This window comes from Ornithodoros turicata, chromosome 6 (genome assembly GCF_037126465.1).
Source record: "Ornithodoros turicata isolate Travis chromosome 6, ASM3712646v1, whole genome shotgun sequence".
NCBI lineage: Eukaryota > Metazoa > Arthropoda > Arachnida > Ixodida > Argasidae > Ornithodoros > Ornithodoros turicata.
This window is the reverse complement of record NC_088206.1, coordinates 51,032,725-51,046,333: the sequence shown is the minus strand read 5'-3', so window position 1 is coordinate 51,046,333 and position 13,609 is coordinate 51,032,725. Positions and strand designations below refer to the sequence as shown.

General features: G+C 44.5%; 1 protein-coding gene across 1 annotated transcript in view; it reads right to left on the bottom strand.

Moving 5' to 3' along the window:
- LOC135396678 (protein unc-79 homolog) overlaps nt 1–13,609 on the bottom strand; it is a 206,547-nt gene that overhangs the window by 59,631 nt on the left and 133,307 nt on the right. Inside the window, exons 40-41 of the mRNA XM_064627777.1 lie at nt 4,017–4,280; nt 2,868–2,906 (exon numbers count right to left, since the gene is read on the bottom strand). Of these exons, the coding sequence (XP_064483847.1) occupies nt 2,868–2,906; nt 4,017–4,280 (303 nt within the window). The remainder of the gene's footprint in view (nt 1–2,867; nt 2,907–4,016; nt 4,281–13,609) is intronic.

Sequence of the window (13,609 nt, the reverse complement as noted above, 5' to 3'; positions counted from 1 at the left end):
CTACATTACTGCATTAAAACAAAACACACCAAAAAACCTGCATTTGCTAGAGCTAACCACAGAGATGCCATGTCAATCATATGATTACAACCGTACCTTGGTACGGCTGTACAAAATTTATAACCGTACTTACTTAAAAAAACTTACAACCGTACACCATTTCGAAGGGTACATTGATTAGTACTTGCGAATAGTCAAGGTAAACGGGTAGCTCAGTTTGCAGAAATCGAGGGAAATTTTCCTTTTGAGACTCAATGCACAATTCCTGAATGTTATACAGTCGCCGACCATTTTTTCGGACTTCTAGGAGCCAAAAAATCAGTCCGAATTCTCAGTGAATAGCACAAATCCACTTTAATTGATTGTTGCCCGTTCGATAATTCGACATTCGGATAATTCGGACATTTTCATCGGTCCCGTGCGATTTAACGAGGTTTTACTGTAAATGTATTAGCAACGCTTCAATACACTTCTCAAGGAAACTAGATAATTTTTTAGAAGGTAGATAACATTCCAGTTTAACATGTAGGCGTGCCAACACGAGAAGAAGGGAAGGCAAGTCTTTAAAGGGGCATTAGAATGCCCGTACAAGTTCACTTCAAATTTATGCGACACGTTATGTTAATTTTGCACTTGTTGTCATAATTCCTAACTTTGATTCCGTTACAAAGCTACAGTCAAAATTATACCAGACTCTTTCTTGCCTCGGCTCTAAGCAGTGGACGTCGCTTTGGCTCGTGCATCGGTGCTTTTAGTCCATGCTGCGCATGCCACACCATGGAGCGGTTCCGGTGAAGAACATATTGCGACTATGAAGCGGACTGGTGTCGCTGTCCGTAGGACGCGTCATTAGAACATTTGTCATTACTGTGGTGGGCTACAATGCAATAAATTGGTATTGAAAAATGCAGCAATGTGCATCATGCTGCGCATGTACATAACACTACAACCAGACTTGTTCCAAATCCACATGCACACTATAGGCATGTGCACACTCTCTGATTGGATGCTGCCAATCTTTGCTTCCTGAGGATTCCATTGGTTCCCACCAAAGGCTGCTCTGTTGTCTTTGCGTTTTTCTTCTAAACGGTAGCACTGTGTGAACTAATTTTGCTTGCATTATACTAATTGAAACATTGAATTTCCTTTTAGTGCCCCTTTAAAGGATCATGTTTTCGTGGGAATAAACTTTCGGTTGGCAGTTCAGTGCATGTGTTTTTCCTTGTCTCGTCTGTCGTCATTTTTAGTCCCAGCACTGATGTTTTACCGCTTTCAAATATATACCCAGATTTTAACCTCATTTAATCAGTGAATAACCTCCATAGTAGTGTCCTTAACAGCATTCCACGACTCTGCAGGAATTAAAGGTAATTGGAGTAGATTTACACGTAAGGTGTGTCAGCCTATTTGTGTGGCGACAATCCCCATGACCCATTGCACATTTCACTGATGTTCCTCCTGACACACACGCCAAAGTCGTGGTAGTCTTGATTGCTGATGTAGTCATCATCCACAACTAATACATTTACCCCAATACCATGACACTGAGGACAACGTTGTCCTCGGTAAAATAAAATAAATAAGTATAAATAATAATAAAAGTAGTTAAACGTACGTTTAACTACTTTTATTGCTTGCGTTTAGAAATAAACTGCTGGCAAACATGTTTGAAATGCAGCAGTCAAGCACACACAGGAGCTCATCCTCGGCGCATGCGACGAGTCAGCACGGCCACGGAAAAAACAGTCCATAACGTCAGGCTCACTTCCACGATGACTCAAGTTTACGGGAGAGAGCGTGGTTCAAAGAACAAGCAAGCTCCAGCCAAAATGCAATTAAAAATCCAGCAGTTATTTTAGGAAACAGTCAGAAACACATTGGTTCTGTGGGGCACTTGACAGTGCCAGTAGCTTTTTATTTTTTTTTTCAGAAAAATCAAAAAGTCTGAATCTTTGGAGTCCAAAAAATTGGTCGACGACTGTATGCATCGTTTTCCAGGTAGCCTCGCACCCAGCGCTTTTGCAGCTAGCACAAGCCAGAGAGGAGGCAAACACACGCATGCTACTGTGTGCTTTCCTTCTCTTTGGCTTGGGCGATCAACTGTTTTCAACACATTCCGCTGGCGCCAGAGCGCTGCACTTTGAATATGGTGGCATCCACGAGGAAACACTGTAGCATATAGCATACACCCCAGACAGCCTTTGCATTTTACATTAGAGTTATCAGGGCTACGATGCTTTTTCTTGGTACAACCTGCGCGATTAAAACTAGGCATAAACGGTGAACGTTTACGTATGATGTTTTGTAATAAGTAGAAAATTTGTCCATTAAGAGTCCTACGGCCATGCAAGTACATTAGAGGTCATTATGGTTTATGCGTCTCTTCCATATGGCATGCAGTATTTGTGTCACACATGCCATTACTGTGCTGTCACTTTAAAAATGATGTCACCCGCCCATACAAGAATGTTAATGAGTACTAACTGTACTGGTGTGTAGTGCACTCTGATGCAAATCATTGCGGAAAGCTCAGAAAAGCAAGGTGCTGACAATGGACCTTTTTCACAAGAGTGCGTGCGCATGACCTTGATGCACCAGAGAATGTTATCTCCATCTTCACTAGATGGGGCAGTATGTGGACGACAGAAGTGGGGACCAGTGGGGAGATCGACTGTATGGACTGCGCGAGCTCGTTGGTACCCGTGGGGACTTGTTTTGGAGTGCGCTAAGCGTGGTTCACTGGAGAGCCGCTAGGACACTATACATATGTGAAAAAGGTCCATTCTGTCCTTCTCGTAGCGTTCTCAGAGGCTGGTGGTGCATGCCAGAAAGCATACCCAGCATAGCAAATGTTTCGAGTGCCTTACCTTTCATGCTGCCATGGATAATAAACTTGCGAGGCAATCCTGAATGCAAAATAGAAAGCATCAAACAAAAGTGCCTGCAGTCATAAAGCTTGCACATTATGACACGGTAGAGGCAGATTTTGAGCATATGTGTAGCATAATAGTATACTGTGAAAACAAGATTTAACATTTCTGATAGGACCAGCAAAAGCAGATATTTTGAGGTCCAAGCAAATACCTGCATATCTCTGTTGCAAAAAAATATTCATATATTCAAGGCATTCGATAATTTGATTGTACTGAATGCGTACACATGCACTGTGCATGGCATCATAAAAATCTGGCCTGGGGCTAACATCGTGCCTGAAAAGCATGACAATAGCCCCTCATATGATAGAGACAAAGCTGCATTGACAACATGCACATGAGTCACAGTGAGGAAAAAAAGATAAGCAGTTGTCGCCACTCTCAGTTGTCGTCTCCATGTCCTTATACACACTTATCCCTGCCCATGGGTTATCCCTGCCCATGCATTCTTGCTTCACAGAGGTTAGCAATAATAACTGTTTTCGTATGAGGCCATTACATGCTCTAGGTCATGTGCAGAATATTTCAAATAACCTTGTAGCCAATTATTTATAATTGAATCTTATAGCGCTTCTTTTGCTGACGTGACGGCACTATCAGTAGCTCCTGATTTTCGCTAAGCACTTGAGACACCAATTCCATACAAAACTTGCAGATTACATTTTATACACTCAAAACAGACCAGGGACCTTTACCTTGATTGCACGCCTTTGTTGCATCTACCAAAATGTGGTAGCTAATGCTTACATCATAGAAACGAAATCGGATGTGCACGTGTAATTTGTTATGCATGTGGTAAGCGCTTGCCACATGAATCAGTACCAGCTACCCTGTTTCCAGATGTTAGTACCGATTGTTTTTCTTGCTTATATCAGGGACTATGATGTTCTGAGAATAAAATTTTTGCACAACCAGCTACAAGTTACACCACAATACACACAACGTCAAATACAACGAAAAATCGTCTGTCCCTTTAACCTAGCATTACCCCCAGTAATTGCCAGGCAATCAACCTAGTAACTAGCAGATCTCAAGCATGAAAAAGGAAAATTATGGTAAGATCTATTAAGGCAGGAGTCATACTTTGCTGCGACGCGCAGGATCTCTGGTAGCAGAGGAGCGGCAATGGATGGCTCCCGGTGGACAAAGGTAGCAAGCACGACGAGACACAATCCTAATTCCTCGTCGCTGTATTGCTCCAGGGCGACAGCACACTCTGGGCAGCGGTCCACAACGGCGTCCTCACCGACACCACCACTGCCACCAGGTCGAGCACCACTTGATGATGTCTGGCTCGAACGCTTGGATGATGCAGTGGGTGCATTTGGCTCAGCCTTACGCGCACGCCTACATTGTGCATATGTTGTTAGGATGAATCAGCCTTCCAGGACAAAATCTTGCACATTAAAGGCAGGCATTGCACAAGCTCGTAATGATGTAAGCTGCTCGCATTAAATGAAAGAGCCTAACAAGTTACATCACACACGTAACAGTAGTGTCACAGATGGGACGAAAACGCAGCTAGTCTGACAGTTACAATAACTTTATTAGATGACTTGGTTAGCCAAGCACAAGAGCAGAATTAAGAAGAATTCAATCTACTCCAATTACCAATGTACAGTGCCTGACTATGGACCACTATCACTGTATACTTCACTCATTAACTACCTCGAGACAACATATTAGTGAAAATTCTTAACTGCTGTTCGTCACAGATAACTTGGGAACATAGCTGGAGCAAGTTCCTGGGTCTCACAAGCAGGGAACAGTAATGGTAATGGTAACTGAAATATAACCAATATATTTCCAAAATTTAAGCTGATAACAGTAACAAAGGCAGAAACACATACCTAACGGCATAAACGCATAACTGAAACTAAAATGATGGGGTGACTGAATTCGGGTATAATAGCTATTTCATGCAACAACAGAGCTCTGTATTTTCCTCTGAGTACTTTGTTTCCTGTAATACATATGCAAACACCATGCGGCAGCAAGAAACCGCATGGGGATATTCAAGATGCATCCGTCCCTTGCTTGTCCCAGTTGTCATCTACCTGACATACAAGACAAGAGAGGCTGACGAAGAATGACATAGCACTAGGATGCATACCTAGTTATGGCCTTTTTCTTTGGACTCTGCACATCAGTAAGGTTTTTGTAATGTTAGTGCGGTTGTAACCCTGGAAGGAGGTCCGTTAGTGCCCGTGTAGAGTTGCTCGACAGAGAGTTTCAGCAGGGCACGCACTATACAAGATGGAGATAGGTTTCCACAGTTTTTTTTTTAATTCCAGAAGACGCACAATTTCACTGAAGCAAAACGAACCACGTTACTTGTGCGTCATGTGAGTACGAGTGGACACATCTACTTTCAGTTCTGTCAGCATTGTTACGTAGTTGCTATTGTTAATGACAGGCTGCTCCCCAAGTCAAGTGCGTGAATTGCATCACGCGGCGCAACCGTCTCTCCCTCGCGCGGTCCAGTCGGCTCCCAGTCTTTGACTCATGTAACCATGTAGAAAGTGCTGCTCGCACACATTAAAAGTTGTTGTTTGCATTAACCCAACTTGTCCGATATATGACATGGTGTTAGAAGTCAAGAACCTCCGCTGGAATACCACGGTCCTCACATCGTAAGCATGACGATGGCCACTTTTCTGCAACAACTTCCACCTTTCGCAGCAGCGTCCAACCCGGCAGAGGCGTGGACGAAATGGCGACGTAGTTTCAGAATCTACGAAAAGGCTTGGAAGTACCACTTGGAGGACAATGACACCCGGATCTCGCTCTTTCTACATGTGGCTGGTAAGGAGATTAATGGAATCTACTAGACCCTTACGTTTCTGACTCCGCAACAAGGCCAAACCTTGAGTTTGGATCACGTTTTGACAGCCTTTGACAACCACTTCAAGCCGTATAGAAATGTGACTCATGCTACATTTATTTTCAACGGCCTCCAACAGCGAGCAGATCGGTCGTTTGATCAATTTGTGGCTGAAGTGAAATTACAAGCGGATGGATATGAGTTTGGAGACTCCTACAAACGAATGGTAAAGGATCGCCTCTTAATGGGAATCCGAGACACTGTACTCCGGGAGCACTTGCTCCATGAAGCCAACATCACGCTGGAATCCGTCATCAAGCAGGGGAAAGCGGCGGAACTGTCGAAAGCCCACTCAGAGGCTATGAAGCAAACTGAAACCGTGGACATGCTGCGTCCGAAGCCAGACAACACGGACGGAACGAAACGCGATCCGAAGGGTCCCAACAACAAGCAAAATGAAAGTGGTTTTCGCCAGCGCGACCAGCATCACCGGAAAGGATGAACTCAAGACAAGTGACCGAAGTGCTCACGATGCGGACAGTCTCATCAGCCGCGCAAACGTCCAGCGTATGGGAAGACTTGCTTCCATTTGCAACAAACTAAATCATTTTTTGCAAGTCTGCAGGAGTAGTCAACGCCAGCATACCGCTGACAAAAAGGTGTTGAGCATAGATGATGACACTGCCTGGACATTTCGACTGTCAGTGACCTGCAAGCAGACTCTGACGAGTGGACAGAGCAAGTGCAATTGAACGGACAAATCGTGATGGCCAAGTTAGACACTGGAGGCCAAGTCAATGTCATTTCAAAATACCAGCTGGCCCGTTTCACGTCAGTTCAGGCAGGGAGGTCCCATTGACCTCTTGGATTTTCATTATTTTTTATATATAGAAGCTCATCGTACATGATGACCAACAGCGGTAAAATGAATAATTTATACAAAATATTTTTCACGAAAAAAAATCCAGAAAATCCGGCCCTGAATTCGAGTGTTTCAGTTTTGCCGTGTTTGCACGCGTATATCTCCCGAGTCTTAAAAGATACTGCAGTCAAATTTTTTTATGCTGTAGTATGCCTACAGGCCAGCAGTCCGAGCGCAAATTTTGGCGCGCAGGAGCAACGCTCTGTGATATAAAAAATGGCGAACATGCTCTCTCGTGCGGTTTTGTTCCAATTTCGACGGGTGATTTCTCTGACTGTAGATATTCTTCACTACCCTATTTGGTATCACTTCACTCAGCTTTTAATGCTCTTTCATCTGGTATATATATTGTGCGTGTACCCCCTACAGGTATCTGCTGAGACAGGCAAATGTCAAGGTATATTTCGAAAAAACAAGGATTTTGAGCGTCCGTTTCTCGAAAAGGCCCCTTTTTATTTCCTTTCTATTTTGCCAGGACATGGCCCGATGTTAGACCTTCCATCTTACGTTAAAAAATTCTGCTTCAAAAGGCGTACACTGGCAATTAGCGCGTTAAAACGCGGCCCTAGTCTGCGTGCGTACGTGTCGGAGCCCGGCTGCCTGTACCGCGGGATGGCGGGCCTCGTGTCGATGCTCCCTGTGTTTGAGCAAGGTTGTCTGGCCTTAGCCTTACCTCAGTTATTCGTAGGCAAACTTTTGACGTCCTGCTGGAGAAATAATTCACTTCTGGGAGTTAGTGATTTCCAACAAAGCATCATAATGAAATCCTATACGTTGCCGTAAAGCTGTATTTCAAAGGCTAGTTCAAACTTAATGGTCAGCGAAGGTAAAACCTCACTCTTGCAAGCTCCGTACACGGTGATACCAATACTGCACAAATAAATATCGAGTTAGGAATTGCTTTTTTCCAGGGTTCCCGCAAGTTCCTGCGAAGCTTGCTTTACTTCATTTTACGATAGTTTTAAGTTATGCAGAGGGCTTTTAGCACGAAATGCGTGTGCTATGCTGAACTTGGAGCAGTACATTTCTTCTCAGGGCTAGGGAAGTGGGCGGCTCCTCGCATTTGTCATAGTTACATTAGATACGTTCAGAGCAGAGCCATACGGGAGACGCACCTAATGCACTTCGATTTCGCTCAAAACTGGACAGTAGCCATGCCTAGCGAACTAGAAGCGTGCCACTGCGGAAAACAGATTTCCATATTCACATGTGTGGTAACAGCTGGCACGGAGACGCACAGTTTTGGTGTGGTGAGCGAAGACTTCTGTCACGATTCAGCACAGTCACTGTTAGCTTCCATAGCTATTGAAGAATGTCTTGATGAGAATGTTCCTCTTACAGCTAATGATTTACGTGTCAGATGGAGCGGCGAGCCATTTTAAAAATCGGCATAGGCTCTATCAGCTCTCCAAATCTACTTTTGCGAGCGCGAGATGGCTGTTCAGGAACAGGCCACGACAAAAGTGTGTGTGACAGGATCGGTGCACAGGATCGGTGTGACAGGAATCAAGCACCATGCCATGACACCTAACTTGCGTTCAATCGAGCGAGACGTCATCTTAGAGTCACAAGATGTGATAACGTGCTTGCCAAAACACCTAACGCGCGTCCATTTACTCCATGTACGGGCTGAGGACACAATATGAAACCGTCTTAAATAGGCTTCTTTTGAAATAAGCTTCTTTTACAATGCAAAAGAAAAAACAATGGGCAAACCTATACCGCATCAAAGTGGCATACAGGGTTCGCATGCATGGAAAAGCAAGACAGCGGAAAGTCTAGGCCGAGAAACATTTATAGCTAGTACTGTGGACAGTGAGTGCAGAAGACTGACGTTTTCATAGAAAATTAGTGAAATCATTTGTCGCTGTCATTGCAAAAATACTACCGTTTCGCAGTCTTGTAATTATATCGACATAGACTACCACTTTTGATTACATAAAGTTGTCCCTTTCTTGTATGACATCGACAGGAGGCCCGCCATCCCACGGTACCGGCAGCCGTGCTCCGACAAGTACGCACGCAGACTAGGGCCGCGTTTTAACGGGCTAATCGCCAGTGTATGTCTTTTGAAGCAGGATGTTTTTACGTAAGATGAAAAGTCTAAGATCGGGCCATGTCCTGGCAAAATATAAATGAAATAAAAAGGGGCCTTTTCGAGAAACGGACGGTCAAAATCCTTGTTTTTTCGAAATATACCTTAACATTTGCCTGTTTCAGCAGATACCTGTAGGGGGTACAAGCACGATATATATACCAGATGAAAGAGTATTAAAAGCTGAATGAAATTATACAGAATAGGGCAATGAGGAATATCTACAGTCAGAGAAATCACCCGTCGAAATTGCAACGAAACCGCACGAGTGAGCATGTTCGCCATTTTTTATATCATGGAGCGTTGCTCCTGTGCGCCAAAATTTGCGCTTGGACTGCCGGCCTGTAGGCCTACTAAAGTATTACAAAATTTCACTGCAGTATCTTTTAAGACTCGGGAGATATACGCGTGCAAACAGGGCAAAACTGAAACTCTCCAATTCAGGGCCGGATTTTCTGGATTTTTTTGCGCGAAAACTATTCCGTAGAAATTATTCATTTTACCGCTGTTGGTCATCATGTACGATGAGCTTCTAAATATAAAAAAATAATGAAAATCCAAGAGGTCGATGGGACCTCCCTGCCTGAACTGACGTGAAACCGGCCAGCTGCTAAAATGGGAATAGAGACCAGTTGTTTACCGCACCAAATCCAGAGTTTCCGGTGAGAACCTTCCCATACTTGGTGAATGCGAACTGAAGTGTACCACAACCAAACATAAAAAACTACTAAAATTTGTTGTGGTGGGCCTGCATGCCGCAACAATTCTTGGACTAGATGCTTGTAAAGCCCTGGATTTAGTGCACGCACCAAGGCAAACCAGTAAATACCAACGCGCTACTTAGCATCATACAAAGCAAGACAGAAACGCCTGAATCCATAGTCCGAGAATATGAAGATGTCTTTGTTGGCCAGGGTCGCCTAAAAGGAAAATACAGCATAGCCTTGAAGGACGATGCAGTTCCGTGCATAGCAGCTCCAAGAAAGATTCCAGAGGCCATCGAGGACAAAGTAAAAAAGGAACTAGACAGAATGGAGCGTGTCAAAGTGATTATGAGAGTGACTGAGCCAATTGACTGGGTCAGTCCAGCTGTTGTCGTCCCAAAACAAGACGGGTCAATCCACATCTGCCTCGACCCTAGGAAGTTGAACGACAACATAAAGCGACCGTACTACCAGATTCCTACGCAGGAATATTTGTTCTCGAAGCTCAAAGACTCCAAGTACTACACATTGTTTGATGCCTCTCATGCATTCTATCACCTGGAACTGCACGAGGATAGTTCTAAGTTATGCACGTTTGCGACGCCCTTTGGGAGGTATAGATTTCTGGTTCTGCCATACGGTCTCAACTGCGCCCCAGAAATATTTCAGCGCACAATGGACAATCGGTTTGAACATGAAAAGGACATCAACCCTTATTTTGATGATATCTTACTGGCAGCAAACAGTCTACAAGAACATTGTGACCAGATCAGATGTGTTCTTCAAATAGCTAGACAAGCTAACGTGAAGCTCAACAAACAAAAGATGCAGCTAGCTGTCTCTGAGGTTCACTACTTGGGACATGTACTAACAAAAGATGGAGTTGCCCCAGATTCACGCAAGATTGAAGCAATTGTGTTGTTCCCAACACCAAAATGTAACCAAGACCTACATCGCTTTCTGGAAATGGCTACGTATCTTGCCAAGTTTATTCCGAATTTCTCTCAAGAAACTCAAGAGCTACGACAGATGCTACGACAGAATGCACCATGGGATTGGGATGGCAACACTGAAAGGAGTTTCAACCGTCCCAAGTCACTACTCACGTCTGCGCCAGTCCTAAAGTTTTTCAATCCGGATGAGCCAGTCGTCCTCTCCGTGGATGCCTGCTCTCAAGGACTTGGTGCTGTACTGTTGCAAAACGAAAAGCCTGTGGCTCTTGCCTCAGCAACAATGAATGATGCACAATGTCGTTATGCTCAGATTGAGAAGGAACTTTTGGCAGTTGTATTTGGAGTGGAACGCTTCCACTATTACGTTTATGGAAGACAAATAACAGTACAAACTGACAATAAGCCACTCATTGGCCTCTCGTCAAAGCCATTTGATGTGATCTCTCCACGTCTACAACGTTTATTGCTGAGATTTCAGCGTTACAACATCAGACTTCTGTACGTGCCAGGCAAAGATCTGCAGGTGGCTGATGCACTATCAAGAGCATCACTCCCGAATGAGCACATAGACTCATCCAATCTGGAAGGCCCCCAGGCAACACTACACCTCACCGTCAAGGGCTCAGACGGGAATCTGGAACACGTAAGGAACGAGACAGCTAAGGATGAAATGCTTCAAGCTGTAATTGAGTCTGTGAAAGATGGATGGCCCGACCCTCCTAAAACTGCAACCACAGCAATAATGAAATTTTGGAACTGTAGGGATGAACTCCACTACACCAGAGGACTTTTGTGCAGAGGACACCGCTTAGTGCTACCAAAGTCGTGCATACCCGATGCGCTTGACAAGATCCACACAGGACACAGAGGAATGGCGGCATGCCAAGTCAGGGCACGAGAATCGCTGTACTGGCCTTCTATGAACAGTGACATCGAAGCTATGGTGCGTAATTGCGAAACATGTCAAGAGCACCAACGTGCAAACCAGAAGGAGCCCTTGTTGGATCGTGAAATACCTCACCGTCCATGGCAGAAGCTTGCAATGGATTTCTTTCACCTAAAGCCAACACAGACGACCTATCTCCTTGTTACGGACTACTATTCGAAGTACACTGAAATCACGAAAATGCCATCAACAACTGCAAAAGACCTCATCGAAGTGTTAAAAGATATTTACGCTAGATTTGGCATTCCTGAAGAAATAGTCAGCGACCAAGGACCACCGTTCGACTCAAGTGCATTTGCCTCTTTTAACAAGGAGTGGGATATTTTGCACAACCCGTCATCTCCACTCTACCCCCAGTCCAACGGACTTGTGGAATGTTGTGAACAAACAGTAAAAAATTCACTCATCAAGGCAACCCAGAGTGGTCTGGATCCTGCGCTTCTGCTACTTAGCTACAGAGCAACCTCAACAGGTGGGCTTCCTTCCCCAGCAGAGATGCTAATGGGTCGAAAACTGAGAACCACCATACCCACACTTCCCAAGCTCCTAAAGCCTCACTTCCCCACATCACAGCACAGAGATGCACTCCGGAAGAGGCAGGCAGCCCAGCATAAGTATGCAGACAGACACACAAGAAGCTCGAAGCCCCTAAAAGCAAATCAGTCAGTGTGGTTTTGGCATGGACGCCAATGGGAAAGGGCAACGGTGATTCAAGTTGGGCCTCACCCACGATCATACCTGGTCAGAGCTGGAACAGGAGGTATACCCCAGAAACCGCATACACCTATGGCCAGCCTCAACACTATCTGCAACATTGAATGGCCCTGAGAAACAGAAAGCATCTCCGGAGGACTACTGCCCTCCTGGCTACTGTTCATCCCCATCAGAACCTGATATGGTGGCACCTCCAACAATGACTACGGCAGCACCTGTAGCCCCTCAACTCACAGCGCCACACAGGATCACAAGCTCGGGCAGAGCAGTAAAGCTTCCAAGAAGATACCAGGACTGAATCTTTCAGTTGTTCTGTATCGCCTTACTTTTGTGTTGCATTGTTTTGATTGCCAGTATATGTATAACCACTATATTAAAAAAAAGAAAGAAAAAGGGGGCATGTTATGTAGTTGCTATTGTTAACGACAGGCTGCTCCCCAAGTCAAGTGTGTGAATCTGCGCGATGCAACAGTCTCTCCCGTGCGAGGGCCAGTCGGCTCCCAATCTTTGATTCATGTAACCATGTAGAAAGTGCTGCTCGCACACATTAAATGTTGTTGGCATTAACCCAACTCGTCCGATATATGACAAGTATCACCTCATCCAGAGTGCTGCTGGGGGAGCTGAAAGGAGTTTCGACTCAATGTTCCTTAAGAGCCATTACCAAAAACAGTAACAAACGAATAACAGAGACAAAACTGAAAGGCTGGCCTCAGAAATGACTAACAGATCTGAAAACATTACAGTAACGAAAGTGGAAGCAGTAAAGAAAATATGCCGTTTACCATTCCCTGCTCGCAAGAATGGATGTTCTAGGTTTTGAACTGTTTGTTTGAAAATTATTCTCAGAAAATAATCGTTTAGAAGTCACCTGAAATTGTAAATCTGACAAGCATAATAACGAGGTACAGTACAGAAGCACAATAGAAGTGTTTTGTGTCTTGTGGGTGAGGATGGTCATGGGTAGTTGTGGAAATAGGATAAAATTGAGAGGGCCTACCTCGAGTGGCATATATCAGGAACTGTAACTAGAGGTGGCACAGAGGGTTATGTGTATATCAGACAAGTGCTGGAAGCTATATCATTCTTTTCCAAGCAATTTGAGGTAAAAGAGAATGCACCTTAAAACAGTACAACAATGCAAAGGTATACCAGCATGCATTATGTATTCTCACTAGTATGCGGCAACGAGACACATGCATGTTCATTGACCTGAATAAACTTTTGTATGACGCGGGGAGCAACATACTCTATCTCAACAGGAACAACCAGCTACACAACTCACAGGGACACCTAAAAACAGCGGTAGTGATGGTGGTGGTGGTATGGTACATCTGAGAGGTAGGCATGCGTCACAGAGCATGAACTGCACAGTATTTGCTCGTGTCACCGTATTTTTTTTCCTGTATCTGTTCATATACCAACGACTGCACTGAATTTAGAACACCTAAAACCGTGTGCAACTAAGCTCTATTTGTGAATACCAGTAGGAAAAGATTTATGACCAGTAAGATCAGT